The sequence below is a fragment of the Pteropus alecto genome, unplaced genomic scaffold (assembly GCF_000325575.1).
Source record: "Pteropus alecto unplaced genomic scaffold, ASM32557v1 scaffold44, whole genome shotgun sequence".
In the NCBI taxonomy this organism is placed as follows: domain Eukaryota; kingdom Metazoa; phylum Chordata; class Mammalia; order Chiroptera; family Pteropodidae; genus Pteropus; species Pteropus alecto.
This window is the reverse complement of record NW_006436812.1, coordinates 5,362,884-5,384,772: the sequence shown is the minus strand read 5'-3', so window position 1 is coordinate 5,384,772 and position 21,889 is coordinate 5,362,884. Positions and strand designations below refer to the sequence as shown.

Below are 21,889 nucleotides of genomic sequence, written 5' to 3'. Positions count from 1 at the left end.
TCAGTTGAGCCCCAGGCCCTTTGTTTGCCAAGCCCGAGTGTTGGAGCTTCCGGGACCTGTCTGCCTTGGAGGAGAGGGAAGCCCGCAGCAGGCCAGGTGGCATCGCTGGCTGAGAAGGGACAGAATTCCAGGATGCCCACCCTGTGCAGGCCCTCTGTCTCAGCGTCCTCTACCTCAGAGCATTCCCCCTGTCCCAGGCCGGGAGGTGCTAATGGGGCGGGGGAGTTATTGGCCAAAAGGCAGCACGGGGCAGAGAAACGACAGTATCTCGGTACTCCTTCACCCAAGGCCCACCGCCTCATACCCCGGCCCAGGCCTGGAGGTGACCACGAAGCTGCTCCCAAACGGCAAAAGTATAGCGACGGGTGCACTCAGGGCTATGCTGGCGATGTCCTGACCCCGCCCCCGGGAGGCCGACTCATTTGCATGGCCCCGCCCCAGAGAGGCCATTGGCGGCGGCGGCGGGAGGCCCCGGCTCAGTGGCTGCGGAGCTGTGGGGCGGCGGGGGCGGGGCTGCGGGGAGCCAGGCGCCCGGGATGCCGCCGCCGCTGCCACCGTGGGACGGGTTCGGGTCAGGGTCAGGCTCCGAGGGCGCGGGGAGCAGGGAGGCCTGGGGAGCGGTGGCTGCAGCGGGAGGGCACTGAGCGCCCGCCCGCCATGTCCAGGAAGAAGACCCTCAAGAGCAAGGGGGCCAGCGCTCCTGCTGCCTCCGCGATTCCCGCCTCCAACGAGCCCCGGCCGGCTCGCCCCGGGACTGCGCGCCCTGGCCCCCAGGTGCCGCCCAACGGGCTCCTGCAGCCCGGCCGGCCATCGCTAGGAGGCGGCGGCGACTTCTACGATGTCGCCTTCAAGGTGAGCGGGGCACCCCCCCCCACCACCACCACATGCGAGAGCAGCAGGTGGCATCCGACGGGGGCCAATGGGGGAGGGGTCCGGGGCGAGGTTGCAGGGCCTTGCGGACCCTGGGCACCGAGATGGTTGGAGCGGTACACCGCAGCTGGTACCGCTGGCACGGTGCATCGCATACACACACACAGCTTTCAAACCTGGGTTTGGGATACCGCTGGCAAGGCATGTCCACTACACCACCCCCAGCTGGCAGGGTTCGACAAGGAGTCCGGTGGAAATCACAGCCAGGTGTCCTCTCCCCGTTCCCTAATATCTCTGACCCTGATGGAGACCTAGTCTCATCATTTCCCATATGTTACTTCCCTCACTCCCAGAGTCTATGGGTCTCCTCATTTTTAGGGGTCAGGGAGACAAAGAAGAGGTTTGCCAGTTGGGTGGGGAGCACTGGTGCCTCCTCCAGGCCTAGGCAGACGCTTGTGAATTGTGGGGGGGTTGGCAGGACCATCTTTGGGTTTGGGAGCCTTTGGCAGCAGTCTGGGGGAGGGGTAGAAGAGGGGAAGGCCTGACTGCCCCTCCCTGCCCACAGAACTGGCTTGGATCCCTTGTCATGCCAAGATCTGACCCTCTTAGGGCAAATTCTTCCTGGGTCTGGCTGGGATTGGAAGAAGCCCTCTGGTACAGAGGCCCCCACAAGCCTCCCAGGAGGTCCCCAGCCACCAACTCCCAGGCTCTGTTCCCCACCGAGTGAGCCCCAGATGCTCCCCTTTCAGATCAAGCATGGTGCTGAGGGCCTGGGGGTGGGCATTAGGTAGGGCTCTGGATGGAGGTAACTGCCCCCGCTCCTGACTGATTGAGATGGGTCTCAGTTTAAAAGAGAGCGGACGGAACCTTGTAGAGGTGGAAGTGGGAAGTGCAGGCAGGCTGGGATCATAGCTGCTATGTCTCTCCCAGGCCTTATTGAACCTGTGGGCTTGTGACACCTCCCTCCCCTCTTGCCTCTCACCTACAGCCCCTCTCTGACCAGGCCAGCTCAGGAAAGACCAGACACACCAGTGGGTGGGTCAGCACCCTGATCCCCTCTGCCCCTAACACCTCTGGCCCTCCTGCTCACCCCAGGTTATGCTGGTGGGGGACTCCGGTGTGGGGAAGACCTGCTTGCTTGTGCGCTTCAAGGATGGGGCTTTCCTGGCGGGGACCTTTATCTCCACTGTGGGCATCGACTTCCGGGTGAGCATGAAGGTTGATACCCTGGACCCACAATACCAGCTCACTGAGTTTTCATAGCACCCCTGGCAACTGGTTCTCCATTATCCCGTGAAACCAACAGGCTCATGATGTGGAACTCCTGGCTGGACCACCTGTCTCCCAGGGTTAGCGTGGTGGAAGTGGGATGCCTTAACCCCCAAGCTGCCTGCCACTTGACACCTCAAGGGTTCTGGAGATAGGTGGTGGCTGCATCTGACCAAAGCAGAGATGGTACTCCTGTGCCGGGGACCAGCACGACCCTGGGGCTGTATCCTGTGCCTTGGGGTAGGTTGTCACTGGTGTAGGTTGTCACCAGTTATCACTGGCTGTCAGAGAAAACTTAAGGCTCGTGTCCACTTGGGAGGTCAGCATCACTGCCCCACTGCATAGGGGTCCCTGAGGTGCCAGGCTGGCTGCCCAGCACCTACCAATCAGGTGGTTGTGGCACTTGAGCACACATACTTCATTCCACAGCTGGGAAAAGGTGCTACCTAGAGACTGGGGGCTTTTTTTGGGGGGGGAAGGTCCATGCCCTTAGGTGAAAAGGCACATGAGAAATGCTCCCGCCCAGCTGCTCTCCCCTGCCAGATTTCTGTTACCATCCCCCAGCTGGAGGCTGTGTTCTGGGGTTCTTCTGGGGGAATGTCCCTGGACTCTTGGTTTCCAAACCCCTCTAGCACCTCAAGCAGCAGGAAATGATGAGGCCCAGCCTCAGGCCTGCAGGGCTCCAACATCAGAGCCTCCACCTCTGCCTACCAATCTGAATTCTATGTACCAGTGCTGAGGTGCTGGTGAGGTACTGGTGTATTCTCTGCAAATCCCAAATTTGCATTTTTCTCACCTTTTAATTAGACCCACTTGGCAGGAGGCTGCTGAGAGAGAGGCCCATTAAGGGACAGGAAAGGGGGGCTCCCTCCAGCCTGGGAGTCATTCTATAGCCTGTTTGGGGGGCCAAGGTCCTTCAAGTCCTCTAGGATGAAGTAAGGGTTGAAGTGACAGAAGGGGGCAGTCTAGACCCAGGACAGTTGGTCCTTTGCGTGTTCTGGCTCTGCCTACCCCCTTCTCACCTCCCTCTTGGCTCTGGGGCAGGTGGTGAGGGAGGTGAGGCCAGTTGGTTCACACCCCTGTCCAGGGCGTTGGGGAAGGCGGGGTGTCCTCCCCAGCCTGGCAGATGGTTATGCTTGGTTCCCCAGAGACCCAGAAGCACCCTGACAGCAGAAGCTTGGGGAAGAGGGAAGCAGTGACTTTCCAGCCATGCCCCCACCCCCACCCAACAGATGGGAACCAGGGTTGGGCTGCTCCCTCCAGGGCTGGCAAGAGAGCACGGCCAGGCAGCAAACACGTAGTGAGCACTCGCTATGAACCAGGCAGAATTCTGCACTCTGGTGGCTACACTGGGCACTGTCCTCAGGGAACTGCTGTGCCTGAAGGGAGAGCGACGTTTAAATTAGAACAAATGCTTTTAGCCCTCACTCTGGGCCAGGCATGGTTCTCAGTGCTTTGCACATTGTAGCCCATAAAGTCATTTGAGCAGCCATGTGGACACCCTAGTTATGTCCATTCATGGATGGGGAAACTGAGGCACAGCGTAACGGCCTGTGGTCATAAGGTGTGTGACTTCAAATGTGCAAATGGCTCTAAGTAAAAGGAGCAGCATGTGCAGAGCTGTGGGAGGTGCCAGTGGCCGATAGGGGGACTGGGGTCTGCACTCTGTTAAGAGCGCAGGAGAGGTGTGTAGGGTGAGGCTGAATTGGTGGGCACCAGGAAGAGGAGGGGGGCTGGGGAGGGCTGGAGTGAAGGAGAGAGGCTAAGCGGCTGGGTTTGGGAGGTGCTGGGGGCAGAGGGAGGGTCAGAGCAACAGGATTCGGTGATGAGTGGGTGGCAGCAAGGGGCTTTGAGAGCAGTGGAGCTGGTGGGGCAATGTGCCAGGCCTTCAGGGTAGGCCGAGGAAGAACAGCCTTGCCCAGAATTAGACACCTCTGGCCATGGAGGGCAGCAACCTGCAAGTCCATTAGTACAGCTATTGAGCAGGAGAGGGACCTCTGTGCATGGTTCATCAGGAGGGGCTCACCAGAGGCATGGGAGAGAACCGGGTGGACCCCAGGTCTTGGGTTCAAGAGGAAGCCTTATTTGGGGGTAGAGGAAGGCAAGGTGGTCAGATGAGCATCCAGGATATGGGCTTAGGGGGCAGAGCCTGGCCAGCTGAGGGGCACACAGGATAAGAATGAATTCAGGGCATGCCAGGGGCTCCCCAATTTCAGGTTCAGTCCTGGCCTGGCACTGCCTAACTCTCCCCCTCTCCCCACCTGGGAGCCCCCTGCCAGAGGGAGGCACAGGCCCCACATTGAAGCTGACTGGTTGTGTTTCAGAACAAAGTTCTGGACGTGGATGGCATGAAGGTGAAGTTGCAGGTGAGGCAACTGGGAGATGGTGAGTTGAGGGCAGGGGACACCTGGGAGGTACTGGGCAGCCCTGACCACTGGCCTGTACCCATCACTACAGATCTGGGACACAGCTGGCCAGGAGCGGTTCCGCAGTGTTACCCACGCCTACTATCGAGATGCTCATGGTGAGCTCGTGGGCACAGGGTCCAAGCCCCAGGTGGTTGGGGCTATGCTCTGTGGGTGCCCTGTTCCCTAGGCTTCTGCTTGTGATATTGAGGTTGTGGGTGACGGGGAGCCACTAAAGGCCCTGGAGATGTCCTCACTGGCCTTCTGACCCTAGCACTGCTGCTGCTCTATGATGTCACCAACAAGGCCTCCTTTGACAACATCCAGGTCAGTGGCTTCCTTTTAGGTGGGGAGAATGGGCAATGATTGGGCCTGACCCCATCCCCAACCTCCCTCAGGCACAGATGGCTTCTGGGTCCCAGAGGGTTCTGAGGACCCTACTGACAGTGGGGAGGGGAAAAGGCCCCTCTGGCCTCCTGGTGGCCCCAGTTGAGTATGAGCTGAAGGTGGCCTGGGTGACCTTCCAACTTCATCAACTCAACACCTTGGATAAAGTACCTGTCAGGGATGTTTCGGCATGGCACATGGTGAGCAGTTTCTGGACCCCTCCTGTTAGCCAGAGTCCAGCAGGCACTGTGTGGGACATGGCCTGGAGGGGCAAGGGATGCAGGGAGCACCAGCCTCCATTCTGGTCTCAGCTCTTCCCCAATAGGCCTGGCTGACGGAAATCCAGGAGTATGCCCAGCACGACGTGGTGCTTATGCTGCTAGGGAACAAGGTGGGCATCCCTACTTGTCCTCTTCAGCCTGGCTCTGAAGGCAGGTTAGCCCCAGGCCAGCTCTCACCAAGATCCCTGTACCAGGTGGACTCTACCCAGGAGCGTGTGGTGAAGAGGGAGGATGGGGAGAAGCTGGCCAAGGTGAGTTGGGGCAAGGTGGGTGGCCAGGGGGTGCCCCTCTGGGGCCGTAGAGCCTGGGCTGTCCCCATGAGGCTGCCACCCTGCTGGCAGCAGCTGTTTGCAGGAATATGGGCTACCTTTCATGGAGACCAGTGCCAAGACAGGCCTCAACGTGGACTTAGCCTTCACAGCCATAGCAAAGTAAGTTCTGGCAGTCACCCCCCAGACCCAGGGTCTGAATCCCCTTGTTGGGGACACAGGCCACTCTGTTCCATGGTCACCTCTGCCCCACAGGGAGTTGAAGCAGCGTTCTATGAAGGCCCCCAGCGAGCCCCGCTTCCAGCTGCACGACTATGTCAAGAGGGAGGGCCGCGTGTCCTCCTGCTGCAGACCCTGAACCTGGATGAGAACAGCCACCAGGCATTCTGCTGGGAGGCCCAGGTTCAGCCCAGCCACTGAAAGGCTGATCTACAGGTCCCTCTGACTTGTCACCCAGCGGGTCAATCCCAAGGTGTCTGTTTGCAGAACTCACAGGCTGAGCCTTGCCCTTCCCTTGTCCTGGAGGCAATCTATAGCTTTAGTCCTCACAATGAGCTGCAGGGAGCCAGTGGGACTGCATCCCTCCCTTCACCTGCTGTTGCCTGGGGGACTTCTGTACAGGAAGGGGAACCCCTGCAATGTAGTCTGCATAGGGTGCCTGGTCCCCTGCTTACTGTGGCGTTCTGCTGCCCCCTCCTGGAATGCTCAGCTTTAAGACTAGGCAGCAGTGATGGTACAGTACAGTACCTAACCCTAGAAAGTCATGTCTTCAGCTGCACATGCTGCCCAAGCAGGGAATGGCAGGAGCAGAAGGCTTCACCAAGAATCATATGTGTTTGTGCCAACTAGGACTGTGTGCTCCTAACCTACCCACCAGGAGGCTCTGGTGCAATCAACAGGGTCTTCCTCATGTTCCCTTGGAGGATGCCAAGATTGTGGCTTTGTAATACAGGGAATGGCATATGGTAAATCACAGAAATGTCAGGGAAACGAGAATTGCCAGCCGTCACCTGCTGACCAGGGTACCACCTCGGCAGGCCATCGTACTGGGAATGGCTTGCCTACAGCTGAGGCCCGCGCTTGGCAAAGTCAAGCGGAGGAGGTTGGTAGTGTACTCCATCTTGTATTAAAATATTCAAGTCTTTTGATTGAGAGCCTTTGTTCTTAGTCCTGGTGAATAAAGCTGTTTTTCCGGAGTGCCTGTCTCATCCATTGAAATTGCCTTTTAGAGCTCTCAACAAAGCCCAGACTTCACCACTAAGAGGGTGGCACTCCCTCATAACCAAGATGGCAAAGGAAGCACAGCAGGGCTGCCTAAAATGCCAACAAAGGGGCACTCAGTGGCCAGTTAACCCTGTTAGCGAGGAATTAAGAGTTTATGACCTACCATAAGGCAAAGGCACACACAAAAAAATCTTTTAGCCTTACAGGCAAAAATGGAGGTGATCTCAGCAGGTGGGAAGTATGAACTTCTATTTTCATGACTCTACCCCTTCCCAAGGCTGCCCAGGGATGAGCCAGTCCTCCCAAGGAGGACTCTGGTACAAATGGCGTGTGAAAATAAAGACTCTTGCACTCCAATCAACTCATACCACCTTTGCTTTATTTCTAAGCACTTCAGATAGATATGGACACTACTCCCACCTTACCGCCAGGTCCCTGGACTGATTGATGTTGATTTATATTCGAGGTTTCCAGCTAGGTCACCGACAGCCCTGAAAGGCAGACAATGCCAAAATGTAGACAGAAGCCCACTCTTCCCATCGATTTTTCACTCCCCAGACCCTCCCATCAATGGAGCGCACCGTAAAGCCTCAGTCTTGCCATGTAATCAGACTGCATATGCAGTTTTCATACGAGGTGTCAGAAATTAAAGCAATTCATCACAGGCTCGGAGCGGAATCGGGGAAACCAGGCCCGACCCAGCCTTACCTGTAGGGAGCTCTAAGTCTGGAGGTCCGGACTTCCCCGCCAGAACTGGTGTTGGAGGACAAGAAACGTGTACAACATTGAAGATCAAGGTAGAACTCGGATTGAGGATAGACCCCGGGGCTAGGTCGGCCTATAGGTTTGGGTAACCCTCTCAGCTCCACTAGGCAGCCAGCTCCTCTCCCGGCGTGGTGCACGGAGTTCACCGGCACAAAATCTCCCACCTCGATCTCGAACCCGAAAGAGTGGTGAAACCGGAGGCTCAAGCTTTTATAGTAATTGTTCCAACTCTGTGATTGGACAATCCCAGCGAAAGTACCTTACGTACCCCCTCACCCGCCACTGATACGCTCCGCTCTTTACTCTCTTTGTTTTCACCAATCACGCCATGGTATTTCTTTTGGGGGGGCAGTTCTTCCTTTTGCTGCTGCTAACCGTGAGCGACGGATGCACACAGCCAATCAGACTTCGATCTGTAACATAGAGTGATTCTGAAGCCGCCAATCCCGCCCTGTGACATCGGGGCAACCGGAAGTTGTAGTTTCTGAAGAATTTAGCGTGAGGCTACTGCCGGGGGCCCCGAGAGCGGGGAACTACAAGTCCCGGCGGGCGCAGCACCTGAGCACTTCCGGCTCGCTCGCCCTGTCCCTTTCTCGGCGGGTGACCGAGGGGCAAGATGAAGCTGGAGGGTGGCGCTGCAGCTCCCGGGCGGCCGCGGGCGGGTGAGTGTCCGCGCGGCTCGCCCGTCCCGGGGCTTGCGCCTTGGGAACGCGCTGTGGGGCGGAGGGCGAGTGCTTTGGGGTCTGGCGAGGCGTCGGGCCTGGGGGGGCGGGGCTGAGACGGGCCGGAGTGTTCTCTCCTGTCCTCTGCTTGTCAGCTAGTCCGTCGCTCGCTCCATTCTTCCTTTCTCTCTTTCCTAAATCATTCCTTCTTCCTGCGTTTGTTGAGCGCTATTAGGGTGCCCGGCACTGTTTTAGGTTCTGGGACACTGCGGAGAGCATGATCCCAGTTCCTGTAGGCTCTTCTATAAGATTTCTCACCCTCGCCACTGTTGACACTCCGCCCGAATCATTCTCTGCTAAGCCTTGTAAGATGTTGAGCAGCATCCCTGGTCTCCACCCACTAAATACTAGTAACCGTCCCCACCTCCGTTGTGACAACCAAAAATATCTTCAGGCATTTCTAAACGTCTTTTGGGAGACAAAATCTCTCCCTCTTTGAGAACCGGTAATCTAGACGGGGTTGACAGTACACAGACAAAATCATTAGGAATTGTGGTAGGTGCTATGAAAGAAACAGGGCGCTGAGAAAGAGAGTACTGGAGGCTCCCGAAAGGCTTGGCGTGGGGGAGACCTACAGAAAGCAGCCTGTCCTGGAAGTTGCTGGAAGAGCAGGCAGAGGGAGCAAGATGTGCAAAGGTCTGGGGTGAGAAAGAGCTTGGTGTCCACCAGTGAGCACTGGCAAAGTGGTAAGAGGAGAAGTGGATGAGGCCAGGCCAGGGTGGCAGGGAGGTTGTTGGAGTCAAGTACATTAGAGCCAGTATCAGATCTAAGTCTAGTAAGAGCTGCTGGTTGTGTGAGGAGGATGGACTGTGGGCTTCAGTGGGGGAAACAGGAGAGAGTGAGGAGGCTGGCCTGTGAGTAGAGAAGAGCAGAGCGGGGGCCTCATCTCCTATCACAGCATCTGGCTGTCTGGACCTGGTTGTCTTGAGCCAGGTCAGGGCGTTCAGCTGGGGGCTGAGTCTGGGATCCTGCTGGATCCCTCCCTGCTCTGGGACGGGGTTAGGGAGAAAGGTGGGGTTCCAATCTACTTTGCTGCCTTCCTTGCTTAGAACTTCCTGCTGCCTAGCCTGATCTGCCCACCCTTTTCCCCATCCGTCAGCGTCCTCCAGTGCAAACACAGGGTCCCTCTCCAGGGGCTCCCTTCACCAAGCATGTGGCCTTTCTCTTCCTCATTCCTTCTCTTTGGATCTCTCTCTTCCCACATCTCTTCCCTGAAGGCTCATGTGGCAGACACAGCCTCTCTGTCATAAATCCCAACTTTCACTACTATGGGTATTCACATTTCTCTGTAGAAACCCCAGCCTCTGTGTCTCAAGGTTTCCATGTCCTATAGCTACACTATGTCCAGAAAGCCAGAACCTCCCTCTGAGGCGGGTGACCAGCTGGTAAGGAGGTGACCTGCTGGGAAGGAAGGGCCCAACCTGAGGGGTCCTGTGGAGTAACTCCCACTGTGTTGTGTCATGATCCTTCCGGAAATGAATGGAAGAGATCAATCAAGGTCTTCAGTATTGATTTAGGTGGTACAGAAACCTATGAAAAGTGCCTTTGGCAAGTGTAATGGAGCTTAGTACTCTCTGTCTGCCTCCCCCATCAGGCTCCTGGCTTCTTCAGGTCAGACTCACATTTAGCTGTCACGATGTTCCCTCTTTCTGGCGTAGGGCCTGGTACACAATTGGTGTGAACCTTGGTCAGCTGGCTGGATAAAGTGATGAACAGTTTGAGAAGTGGAAGAAGATGTGGTTGAAGGGCCTGAGCTGATGGGTGGTTCCAGCCAGCCCGGACTCTGTGCCTTAGCTGCTCCCTGGTATAACTTGGCATGAGGCTGGCTTAAGTACATGGTGAGGCTTGTTGGTTTGCTGGTGGCAATGGAGGAAGGGCTTTGATCATCCTCAATATGACTTCTCACTGGCTAGATATACCTAGGACAGCCCCTTAGCCTTCATTTACAGCTCTCAAAAAGGAGCTGCTGTTGGTGAAGCTTTTGCTGTTTACTCATGTCATCTCTCACAGTTTCTTCTAGATGTGGGTATATCTACTCCATTTTGTGGGTGAGAAATTGAGGCCCAGGTGGGCAAGCAACTTGCCCCAAATCACACAGCTATTAAGTGGCAGAAGTGAGATTTGAACACAGGTCTATCTGGGTCTGGCACCTGTGGCCTTGACAAAATATTCTATTCCATCTTTATAATGGACTCCTGAAGGGTTCAGTGTAAAGCATATGTATGAAGTGCCAGCGCACACCCAGCCCTGGGAGGTGTCAGCATGATGTGACTTGCTCTGAACCTGGATCCCCATGGGCTTGGCCTAACTAGTGGGTGGGCACCTAGGACTCCACCAGGGGACTCTTGACTTTTGACAGATACCCTGTGTCCCTTGTGCACCTGGGCAGAAGAGATGTGGTTGCTCCCTGAAGAAGCATGGAGTCTCCAGGCAGGAGAAGGCGGGCTGTCTGAAAGCCTTGGTGCAGGGGGAACCCTGTGGGAGGGTACCAGGTGGAAGAAGCAGCCTGGCAAGAATCTAGGACTGAAGGAATGTGAGAAGGAATGGTGATGCATGTGCCGCAAGGCTGTGGGGTGGACAGTAGAGTGGGCCGGGCCAGATCTATGCCCTCTATGCCCCCAGTGCACCCCCAATGACTTTGGCCTGGGGATTCTGTGTACCTCCCCAACTTCTGCAAGGAAGTGAGAAGGAGGAAGCCAGGGAGATAGAAGTCATATGGAGTGGTGAGGAAATGGCTGAGGGGCCTGGAGGTATACACTGGGCCCGGGCACTACCCATCACATGGCTCTTGGGCAGAGGTCCAGGACTTGTTTCCACAAGTTTAGACTCATGGATTTGAGACAGACAGGATCATGCTTGCCAGTGCTGCCCCTGCAGCCAGCCTGGGCTGAGCACTGTATTGGAGGGTGGGAGCAGGAAAAAGTAACCTCTGCAGTGAGATGGGATGACAAACGCCACCTCTTCCAACAACACTCTCTTCCTAGTCTGGATCTGGATGTCCCCTAGGCTGGTCCAGGTCTCTACTTCCTACATGGCTGTCAGGTGTGGGAAAGAAAAGACTGGAAGTTGGAGGCTGGCCCCAAGGGGCAGGTGTGGAAGTGAAGGCTTTTGCATTGGCAAGTGGGGGTTAGAGCTGGGCCAGTCTAGCAGGAGGGAGGGCAGAAAATTGTCAACTAGAGCAAGAATCCTGCCTGAGGGCCTGGCCTCTCTCAAACTTCTCTCCAACAGAAGAGCCGGTGGACTCGAGAGGCTGGACCTAGATGGGGACTGGGCAGGGATGCAATGGAGCAGAGCTCTGGGGAGAGGAGGCCACAGCAGGTGTCTAGTTGGGCAGCCTCGAGGCCTCCGTGGAGTTGGGGCTGCGTGTGCAGAGAGAAGGAGGGTGAGGTGAGGGCAGAGGCCCAGACTAGGTGCTGGGAGGGAAGGGAAGCTGGGAAGGCCTCAGACCAGGGCCTCCTGGGTACTGAGGGGATCCCCAAGGTCACACCCTATCTGTTTGGGGTGTAAAAGATGTGCTAAAGGAACACCAGGGAATAACTGAGAAGTGTATGTGGCTTTCTATGGCAACCAGATCTGTTTCTGTAGGATTTGGCAGCTTAGTCTGGGTTTGAGCCAGGGGGCCCTGGGGTAGGAGCTGACCCAGAGGCTGGGCCCGGAACTCTGGCCACAGTCTAGCTAGCTAGCCACCCAAAGCTCTGGGGTGTCTGGGCAGAGGTGTCTGGAGCTACCTATACTCTTCCATGGGGCAGTCAGCACTTGACGGGGTTTCCAGGGCACACCTACCCCCTCGCTGGCTCAGCTGTTTTGGAGACCTGATCACATCCTTTGCCTGGGGCTGCCAGAAGAGCTGCCTCGAGGTGGGGCTTGGCCCTGGTGGGGACCTGCATTAGGTCACCCCACTGTCCTTGACTCCAGCAGGGCCAGCCTGGGCTGCCCACTCCACTGGTTGCCAGCCACAGGGACCCTGTGGGCAGGGACCAGACTCACACCCCCTCTAAGTGCTTCTCAAGGGAAAAAGGAGAGGGCAGCAGATCCTGGGCTCCCTGCAGGGGGTGGACTGGGGAGGGGTTCTCAAGGAGCTTGCCTGCCCTCCCTCACAGGCTGCTCAGAGAGGGGGCTGGTGGGGGCTTTCCTGAAGAGGGGCTGGAGCATTGCAGGCAGCTCTGTGGTTCCTTATTGGACAGCAAGGGCACTTAAAGGGCCCTGCAAGCCCCTTGGACATGGACATAGGTAGGAACCCTGGGTCCCTCTTCTGGAGCTCTCCCCTGAGCTCCCTGGAGGCCTCTGGCAACAGACAGGGTGGGGACTTGGCAGGGAGTTCCAAGGGAGCTGAAGGGAAAGCTCTTTCTTACCCTCTCTGCCCCCATCCAAGATTTCCCTAGCCCACCCAGGTGGAGGCTTTTCCCAGTTTGAGAGACACCAGGCCCTCGGGCAGGATTCTTGCTCTAGTTGACAACTTCCTGCCTCTTTGAGATCCTCAGGTTAACTGTGGGGTGGGGAAAGAGGCCTACTGCCCTGGAGGGCTAGGGCATAGCCCCAAGACAGCTGGGCGCAGCATCCCTATAGCTGAGGTTTCGGCCTGCAGGGCCAGAGGATACCATACTGGAAAAGACTGTTATTGCAAAACGCAGCCCCTGGGGGACCAGCTGAGGGCGGGCTGAGAGTATCTTGCTCAATTCTGAGATGCTTAGTAAGCAGTCACTGTGTTCTGGGCTGGGTGGGGCACACAGATTGGGGGTGCTAGACTGTAGCCTGGGGTCCCGCCCACCTCGGGTCCCTGGTTTAGGCTGCACACTGAACCCGTGTGAACTGGAAATGATTCCCTCCCTCCTTCCCTGGCTCAGCTTGGCTCATGGGCCAGTCTTGTAGGTCCTCCATCAGGTTGGGTGTCAGAGCTGCGCAGGCCTGGCCACTATTTACCACCTAAGACTTTCTGGCCGATTTGCATGTTGCCCTGCGGACACTGCATGCCTTTCTGTTTACTTCACTTCAGAGCAAGAGACAGCCAGAGGCCTGCTCTCCCAGATTGCAGTGACGGGCACTCTGGCTCTAGGGCATGTGGGACCCATGGAGGCTGGCCATGGTCCCAGGGGGAGTGCTTGCTGGGGTCCTGGCCTCAGATCACGGGCACTGCTCACTGGAGCCGGCAGCTGCGTCCTTGGCCCTGGGAGCTGGTAGTGGAAGGAGCAGATGGATTGTAAGATGCGGGTCAGTGTCGACCAGCTTCCTCCCGGTGACCCACCCCTCACCCTCTTCCCTGCCCTGTGGTGCTAAGACAGGAGCCAACTTTGGGTTTTCCAAGATGGGAGAGCCTTTCTTGCCAGTTAGGTCCTGGATCTCCTGCTTTGGGCTGTCTGGGCCTTCCGCTGCCGGCCAGGCCTCCTTGCTCCAAGCAGGGTAGCCCCCAAGACTTCCTGCTTAGTATAGGGATCAGCAATGGCCCTGGAGGTAGAGCTTCCAGATATGTCACATTCATACCTCTGTCCGCGGACCTAGCACTGCCCATTTTCAGGAGACCTGCCTCTCCCCAAGAGGACAAGCCACCAGAGAGCCTGGTCTGGGGCATAGAGCCAAGCCTCTTGAGTCACAGCAAGGGGAGTGGTGGACAGGAGCGGGGAGGCTTTGGCCAAATTCTTGGAACCTCCTAGCTAGCTGGACCTGCAGGATAGTTAGAGCATGGGAATGAGGTGGTGCCTGGTGGCAGTGCCAATTGCAGAGCCTGAGAGCCATCCCACTGAGGCCTGAGTTGTGAAGGTTGGGAGGGTGGCATCGCTAGTGGCACTTGAAGGAGCAGCTGGGGAGAGGGACAAGGAGACAGCAGGAACAGCAGGCAACTCAGGAGCATAGTATAGGGACACAGGGCTCAGGAACCAGTCCCTCCCTGCAGACCAGTAGCCTGAGTTGGAGGACCACTGGGTGGACCCCAAGTCACTCTGTATGGCCATGGTATGTGTGTGGGGGCCGACATTGCCAGATGGCCCAGGTCAGGAGGGCTTGATGGAGAAAGTGCTAGAACCAGCTAGACTGTGCAGTTGCCCTCCATGCTGTACCTACCTTGGGTGGGGGCAGAGAGCATCTCCTGCCTTTTCCCAGGGCCAGAGGCTCAGCAGCCTTCCACCCAGAGCTCTTCTTAGTCCGGTGGGGCCTCAAAACCACAGCGTGGGAACCCGCCTCCCATACCACCACTGGGAACAAGATGAGCCTGCCCTCCCTCCTCTGGCCAACTCCACTGTATGGGCAGACTGGGCTTTTGGCTACAGAGTGCTGCGGGTCCTGACAGTGGGAAGACCACTCTGTAGGGGTGCCTGCTGATAGGGCCACCAGGAGGTGGGTGCTGTCTGGCAGTAGAGTAGCTCTCCTTGCTGTTCTCAGTGTCTAATCTCTTCCCTCTCCTGCAGGCACTCCCGGGCCACCCCAGCCCCTCTTCTGTGGGTGGAATGTTTGGAAGCCTGGGATGATTTGCCCTATGCCTTCTCCTTGCCACCCAGCTTACGAACCTTGAGTCACACTGTTAAGGGGCATCTTTTGTTCCCCGGATGGGTGTTGTGCAGAGGAGTCAGTTCCTCTCTCTTGGCCCCTCCTCCCCTTGCCCAGAAGGAGCTTGTTCTGTGTGATGAGGCTCATGGGGAGTCAGGCTCCAGGTACATCACCCAGCAGGTTCTCTGGGGCGTGGCCAGAGTCTTGGCCATCCTGCAGATTGGGGCTGGCCTGGTCCTGACCTGTCTTGGCAGGAAATAGGCATGAAGCTTGGTCATGCTGTGTGCCCACCTGTGGCCTCAGGGAAATTTGGCTGTCAGACCCAGAGGTGCAGACAGAACATGGATGGGGGCAGGGGGAGAGGGGGTGGCTCTCCACCTTTGGGGCAGAACTTGGTGGGCTTTTCTGAAGGGTTAAGCCTTGGAAGTAAAACTGAGTGCCAGCTGCCTGCCCATACCCAGGGCCTCCTCTCTTTCTCAGGCCTATCACACCTGGGACAGGAAGGAAAGGGACTTTGTGGACCTATCCTTGTTGGTATTGGTGATGGAGAGAGGCAAAAGTGTGTCCCATGGTGGACTGTGCAGAGTAGGCCTGCTGTGTAGAGCGGCCCCTGCCAGCTGACAGGCTTGGCCATCATCTCTAAAGCCCCCCTTTGTGCTCCATTCACAGGGGACGCTGCCCGAGGACCCTAGATGCCTCTCTAGAGCATGAGCTCAGGCAAGAGCGCCCGCTACAACCGCTTCTCTGGAGGGCCTACCAATCTTCACACTCCAGACGTTGCCACTGGGGTAAGAGGCACCTCGTGGGAAAGGGTCTGCTCTTTGAGCATACCCCTCAAGCCCACGGCCTCCCAGCAGGGCTTTCAGAATAGTCCCCTTCCTACGTGGAGGTTGTGTTGGCAGGCTGTGATATGTGTGTGGATGGTGTGTTTGTGTATACGTGCACATGGGTGTGTTAGACGAAAGTGTGTCAGTGCATGTCCACATGTGTCCATATCGTCTCTAGAGTCAAAGTCAAGTCTCATCCATTCTCTCCCTAGACCAGAATGGAAACAACCTTTGGGCCCGCTTTTTCGGCTGTCACCACTATCACAAAAGGTGAGCCTGCGAGCCCAAGCTAGCTCAGCTGGGCATAATCTGAGCATCCCTAACTCCACCAGAGCCTGTGGGGCCCTTCTTGATGGGGTTGGGAGCAGGAGCTGGAATTGGAGAGTGGACAGCTTGGCTTAGGCCCCCACACCCCAGCTGGGCAGGAGTCAGCTGTCCTGCTCCTTCTGGCTCTGCTTTTGCCACTGTGTCTTCCCCAACCCCAGTATTCCCTTGCCCCTTCTTCCTTCCGTCACCTCTCCAGGGAAGGATGCCCTGACTTCTCCAGCACCCCATATACACCTGTCCTTTGTCACTGCGACCCCTGCTCATCCCTGCCCCAGGCTCCTAGCAGCCTCCAAAGTCAGGCTCAGGGACTGTACTGGCATGGATAGAGAATAAGATGTGCTCACTGGATCCTTTCTCGAGTTTGGTCCCACGGCTGTGGCTCCAGTGTTGTGTGTTCAATGAGGTTATAAAGAACTAGCACACGAGGGCACGATCTCCTTCCCAAAGGGCATGGATCCTCTCCTGTCAGGGCCTGTGTTCTGGGGGTGGTTTGTTCTTTTACCTTTTTGGCAGTGGGCCCTCATAGGAGCACATCAGCTGCTAATTGGTTTTTTAATTGCTTTTCCATGGTTTTTCTGGATATACATGGTGGCACGGTCACGGGGCTACTGTGTATACCTGTTCACTGTGTATACCAGCTTCTTTTTGCCACTGGGTGACCCTCCTAGGGGCTCTGAAAGAGCCCTCTTTTCTTCTTATTTTTTTTTTTTTTTTGCTGAGGAAAAAGAAAATAAGCATCACCCCTAATCTACCCATCCAATTCCTTAATTCCTCATCTGCCTTTAGAGATGGCATGGCCCTATCACGGCAGTCGAAAGCTCCTGGCCAGTGAATGACAGGGGCCTATCTTGCCCTTGTCCCACTCCGTGACTCCCCTCAGTAGCAGGGATGGGTCAGAACTGGGTATGAACAGCTGCCTTTCCTGGCCCCTCTCATTGCAGATAGGGAAACTGAGGCCTAGTCACAGGGCAGCCAATTGAAGCATAGATCATAAATCTAGGCCTTTAGGACCGGTTGTTGTGACATCTGGGCCTGGCTGGGGCCTGAGGCCAGTGGCAGCCACTCCAGAAGACCCCTCCTGCCTGGGGGTGTTAGGGCTTAGCACTGGGACTGTCCAGGGCAGGCTGAAACCTGTGGCAGAGCTCCAAGCACTGGGTAGGTCTGGGGAGGCCACCTGAACCCCGTTCACACTTGTGCTCTCTCTATCAGCCTCAGCCCTGGAGAGGGCTGAGAGCTAGTGACAGTCCATAGAGCAAGCTAGGGCTCTCACTGGGGGCATGGGGCCAGGTCAGGTTGTGCCCTGCTCAGGCACTCGCTGGGCACGGGGTGTTCCCAGCTGCCCCCAAGCCCAGCCTCAGCCAATTTGCCCTCAAGTCCAGAAGGAGGCAGTGGGAGTGGGCAGGGGCAAAGAGGCTTCCTGGAGAGGATTAGCCCAATGTCCAGCCCAGTCTCTGACCCTGCCTAGCTCACTACCTGCCATGGTAGGTCAGGCTTCCCCACCTTACCCCTAGCCCCACACTCAAGGCATCCCGGTTCTCTTTTCTTGGCAGCCGATGGGACCAGCACATACAAACAGCACCGCAGGACGCCCTCCTCCTCCAGCACCCTTGCCTACTCCCCTCGGGATGAGGAGGACAGCATGGTAGGTCTGGGCCATGTTCACCCCTCCCGACCCCACAGGAGCCTCCTGCCATGCCCTCCCTTCCAGGGCCAAGTCCTGGGAGGAGCTGATGGTGGGAGGCTCAGCCTCGAGGAGCCCTGAGCTATGATCTGCAGTGGGAAATGAGCTGGTGTGAGAGAGAAGGCTAGCATGTGCAGACACTCTAAGGTCTGAGCATTGAGGCTGGATTGCATGGGAGAGGTGGCCAGCAGGTGTGGTGTCTTTGGCTCTATCTTGAGTGGGTGGGAGCCACAGAAAGTTCAGTCTGCAGTATAATAAGATCAGATCCCCATTTTTTAAGGTCCTGTGCTGCTGAGTAGAGGATGAAGGGTGGGTTGCCAGGTAGAGGCAGGAGGCCTGGGAAGGGGCTTCTTATGAGAGAGACAGGCCCCAGCAGATGGAGAAAGGTGGACAGGTTTAAGCTGGGGGGTCAGCGAAGGAGGGCCTGCAAGGCCCGTGCTAACTGCGGGGGAGCTGGGGAGTTTCCTGCTGCTGGCTCTGCAGAGTGAGGAAGGCGTTCAGGGCAGAGCGGAGGCTAGCTGTTGGTGCCCAGATCATGTGGCCAGGGTCACAATGGACATTCCCTGCCTGTCACTGGGCTCTGGGCCTGCCTGGGGAAGCAAGAACTGGCCTGGCTGGGGAGGGTGCCACAGGCATGCTCAGACCCTCCCACTGCTGACCTGTCCTGTGCCCTACTGCTGTTTTCCTTTGGTGGCAGCCCTGCCAGACTTCACTGGTTCTCACATCCTCCCAGCCTCCCAGGACCTAAGGCTTCTCATTCTGGGCTGCCAGGCCTTTGTTTCCTATTTAAGAAGAAAAAGACAGTGTTTTTAATTATTTGAACAAACACACTCTTGTGCCAGGCTCTGTACTAGGCCCTCTGTAAGGACAAGGCACATAACGTGGTCTGCTCCCTTCGGCTCTACGTGCTTCAGTCTCCACAACCTCTGACCTGCCCACCGGAATATGGCTGGGATCAGAAGGCCCACCCTCCTGCTGGGCCCTCCCAGGAAGCAAATTCCCTGTTTCTGTGGTTTCTGTGATCTTGGCCCTTGGTGGCTTGAAGGAGGTGGAAATGTGCTGAGGGCCCTGAGGCCATGACCATCTGGACACTCTCTTTCTTGGCCACTGGGCCCCTACAGGCTATCCCTCTGCCTGTGCTGGGTGGCTGGCAGCATTAGCCCCCTGGCTTAAAGGGGCAAGTAGGCAGGGGAAAGCAGAGCCAAGCCAGGCCTGCCTTGCTTGGCCTAGCTCCCATCTGGACCTGCTCTTGCCCTCTGGTTTCCACTGTTGCCCATGGGGATGGTTTGACTCACTTCCTCTGACTTTCCCCTCTTGTTTCTCACGTGGCGTTTCCATGCAAACTTGCCACTTGGGACACTGTGAAGGGAGGTGGGCACAGCGCTGATGAGGGAGGTGCCTTTTGTGGGCACAGAGGACACAGGGATCTCACTGACTTTGCTTGGGGAAGCGGGGCCCTGGAACTCGCGGGGCCTCTGCACAGAGCTGGCACTGTCTGGCCCAGCCTCCCTCTGCTCCTGGTAGACCCCCTACCCTTGGCAGTGGTAAGGGGATCGGTCCAACAGCCCCCATACCCATGGAGGCTGAGACAGAAGCAGCTGGGCCCCAGAGCAGCCAGGACCAGGAGGGGCCTGTGGGCTGGGTGTGGAGGCAAGAGGTTTGCGGCTCATAAATGAGGCTTCTGAGAGGGAGGGGAGTATGGGAGCAGTGGCTCTTGAAGGATCTCTTTTGGAAGATTCTAGGCTTGAGGGTAGGAAGGGATAGCCTCCTACCTCAGGTCTCCCCCAAATCCTTATCTTTGATAGCTTAGGCAAAGGCAGGTACCCATGGCTGTCCCTTCTGCACTCAGAACCTGGCCAGGGTCCAGTGGGGTCCCCGCCTTCCCTGGGATCCTTACTGCCTGGCTCAGTGTCCCTGGTCAGGGAGGCCAGGCAGGCAGCTGAGCTTAATGGGCACTTGGAGAACCACAACCTGTCCCAGACAGCCTTCTATTCCTTTCCCTCCAGCAGTCCAGGGGCCGCTGCCGCTTCAGGATTGGCTGGTGGAGGTGCCCCCTCTGCAGCCTACATTCCCTCACGGGAAGCAGGAAGTAGGCCTAGCGTGTCCTCGTAGAATTGAATAGCAGGAAGTCTCTCCATTTACACAAAGAAAGTTGGCAGATGAGAGCGGGCGGCCCAACAGGGCCAGGACCACTGGGCAGGAGGGGGCCTGGGCATTGCATGGCTCCTCACGCACACACCACGGCCCCTGCAGGCTGAGTGAGTGCCCACTAAGACAGGGTGGTCCTGGGGGGCTCAGTGTCCTCTGTGTGCACAGGGGTTCAGCCCCGCCCTCCCTGCTGGCTGACTGGTGCCTGTCTCCATGCTGCAGCCCCCCATCAGCACCCCGCGCCGCTCCGACTCAGCCATCTCCGTCCGCTCCCTACACTCCGAGTCCAGCATGTCCCTGCGCTCCACGTTCTCGCTGCCCGAGGAAGAGGAGGAGCCGGTAGGTGTGGTGGCCATGGGGTGGGCTCAGCGCAGAGGACTCTTAAGGGACCTTCACTGTACTGTGGCAATGGGAAGGCCACTTTTCTCTCAGGCACAGTGAGGAGGTGATCAGGCCTGGTCAAGGCCCCTCCATCCCCTTTAGTCCATAAGGACCCCAGGCCAGGTTCCCTAGGCATGTTCTTCCCACTCCCACACCCCAGGGGCTGACCAGGGACCAGCATTGGGAACCGAAGGTGGGACCTGTGCTGTGCCCTTTCTAGTCACCATCTCCGGTAGACGGTAGGCGCTGCCAGGCTGAGGGGTCCTCCCTGCTTGGGCCCCCTCAAGCTCAGGCCCAGCCCTAAGCCTCAGCAGGCTACTCTTGGGACATGCCCCAGCTGAAGTGGCAGCTCTGCTGAGATGGCAGCTCAGGCCTGCAGGGGGAGGGGTTGGGTGTCTTGGTTGTCTGCCACCCATGCCAACACCCCTGGGTCCCACCTTCACTTGCTCTGCCTGGTTCTAGGAGCCGCTGGTGTTCGCCGAGCAGCCCTCAGTGAAGCTGTGCTGCCAGCTCTGCTGCAGTGTATTCAAGGACCCTGTGATCACCACGTGTGGGGTAAGGCCGCTTGTCCCCTCCTCGACCTCTGCACCACTGTGGGGCTGGGTGGGCTGCCAGCCCCTTCCATGTGGAGCCTGGACCTTGGTCACAGGCATGGTCTGGTTGCCCAGCAGGTGCCCTCTGCAGTGGGCATTGGGTGGGGGTGACTGCGGCCATGCCCCAAGTTAGCCTGTTGTCTCCACAGCACACATTCTGTCGAAGATGCGCCTTGAAGTCAGGTAGGGCCCTCCCAGACCCAGGCCTGGACACCTTGTTCCCCAGCTGGGAGTGAAGCCTCTCCAGGGAGGTCCCGGCACAGGCCCAGCACTGATCGTGCCCCTGGCTGCGCAGCGGCTTCTCCGCAGTCCTGTGCACAGCATCTCTGCAGCGGGTGGTGGTGGCCCCAGGGCTCACTCGGGCCCGGCTTAGGACACTGACGGGCGGAGCAGTAAGACCTACAACTTGAGGGATCCTGGGCTCAGCACCTGCTCTCCCTGTTGGAGGCTGCCTTCACTATCAAGGCTGCCACCTCAAAGTCTTGGGCCTTAGAGGCCAGCAGGGTGCCCCTACCAGGCCCTCTTGCTCTGTCCCCAGCCCCATGGCCCTGTCCCAGACTTCTGGGTCAGCTGAGAAGCCTCCGCTTATCTAGTGGTTATTCTTGGCCTAGCTGTGCACCCCTTCCTGTCCTGGGTACCTCAGAGAGACAGGTAGATGGGTGGATCAAGTGCCTGATAGAGGCTCAGCCCACCTAGCTGGGGGAGCAGGTTCCAGGCTACGCTCACCAGGGAATAGTCTAAACCACTCACCCCCCAACACACACACACACTCACTCACTCACTCACTCACCCACCCCCTTGGCCACAGTGCCCTGAACAGGGCTGCCAGGAGAGAGGGTTACTGGGCGGGCCATGGGGTCAGCATGCCCTCCCCTCCAGAAAAGTGTCCTGTGGACAATGCCAAGCTGACGGTGGTGGTGAACAACATTGCGGTGGCCGAGCAGATTGGGGAGCTCTCCATCCACTGCAGGCACGGCTGTCGGGCAGCAGGGGTTGGGAAGCCCACCGTCTTTGAGGTGGATCCCCGCGGGTGCCCCTTCACCATCAAGCTCAGTGCCAGGAAGTAAGTACCTCCCTTGTCCTCCAGCTCCCCATCACCCCAGGGTGCTAAAAACAATGCCTCTGGGGACTCAGCCTATTCTGTCTCACCTCTCATAGGGACCACGAGAGCAGCTGTGACTACAGGCCTGTTCGGTGCCCCAATAATCCCAGCTGCCCGCCCCTCCTCAAGATGAACCTGGAGGCCCACCTCAAGGAGTGCGA

The 21,889-nt window shown here is 57.6% G+C and overlaps 2 protein-coding genes, 1 long non-coding RNA gene and 1 other non-coding gene across 12 annotated transcripts in view; 2 read left to right on the top strand and 2 right to left on the bottom strand.

The window, feature by feature from the left end:
* The first annotated feature begins 494 nt into the window (after positions 1 to 494).
* RAB26 (RAB26, member RAS oncogene family) lies at positions 495 to 6,923 on the top strand. 9 transcript variants are annotated; one of them, XM_015590992.2, is made up of 10 exons: positions 495 to 577; positions 666 to 852; positions 1,966 to 2,076; positions 4,464 to 4,505; positions 4,597 to 4,663; positions 4,819 to 4,871; positions 5,257 to 5,322; positions 5,407 to 5,463; positions 5,567 to 5,643; positions 5,737 to 6,923. In XM_015590992.2, the coding sequence occupies exons 1-10, from the start codon at positions 537 to 539 to the stop codon at positions 5,837 to 5,839; spliced, it is 804 nt and encodes a 267-aa protein (XP_015446478.2). In that variant the 5' UTR covers positions 495 to 536; the 3' UTR covers positions 5,840 to 6,923. The 9 variants fall into 9 exon arrangements, with proteins under 9 accessions (XP_015446478.2, XP_024904145.1, XP_024904148.1 ...); XM_025048377.1 differs by having other exon boundaries at positions 5,407 to 5,643; XM_025048380.1 differs by having other exon boundaries at positions 5,257 to 5,463.
* Positions 6,924 to 7,062: 139 nt separating this feature from the next.
* LOC107195833 lies at positions 7,063 to 7,678 on the bottom strand. Its single transcript, XR_001517075.2, has 2 exons — positions 7,414 to 7,678; positions 7,063 to 7,196 (listed from the first exon to the last, which is right to left on the bottom strand). It is a non-coding gene; the product is annotated as an uncharacterized LOC107195833 (long non-coding RNA).
* LOC112481654 lies at positions 7,291 to 7,373 on the bottom strand. Its single transcript, XR_003046989.1, has one exon. It is a non-coding gene; the product is annotated as a small nucleolar RNA SNORD60 (small nucleolar RNA).
* A 314-nt stretch (positions 7,679 to 7,992) lies between the features above and the next one.
* Positions 7,993 to 21,889, top strand: part of TRAF7 (TNF receptor associated factor 7) — a 19,442-nt gene continuing 5,545 nt past the window's right edge. The window contains exons 1-9 of the mRNA XM_015591224.2: positions 7,993 to 8,132; positions 15,339 to 15,457; positions 15,709 to 15,766; positions 17,374 to 17,465; positions 19,875 to 19,991; positions 20,496 to 20,588; positions 20,776 to 20,809; positions 21,506 to 21,689; positions 21,785 to 21,883. Of these exons, the coding sequence (XP_015446710.1) occupies positions 15,377 to 15,457; positions 15,709 to 15,766; positions 17,374 to 17,465; positions 19,875 to 19,991; positions 20,496 to 20,588; positions 20,776 to 20,809; positions 21,506 to 21,689; positions 21,785 to 21,883 (758 nt within the window). The 5' untranslated portion in view covers positions 7,993 to 8,132; positions 15,339 to 15,376. The remainder of the gene's footprint in view (positions 8,133 to 15,338; positions 15,458 to 15,708; positions 15,767 to 17,373; positions 17,466 to 19,874; positions 19,992 to 20,495; positions 20,589 to 20,775; positions 20,810 to 21,505; positions 21,690 to 21,784; positions 21,884 to 21,889) is intronic.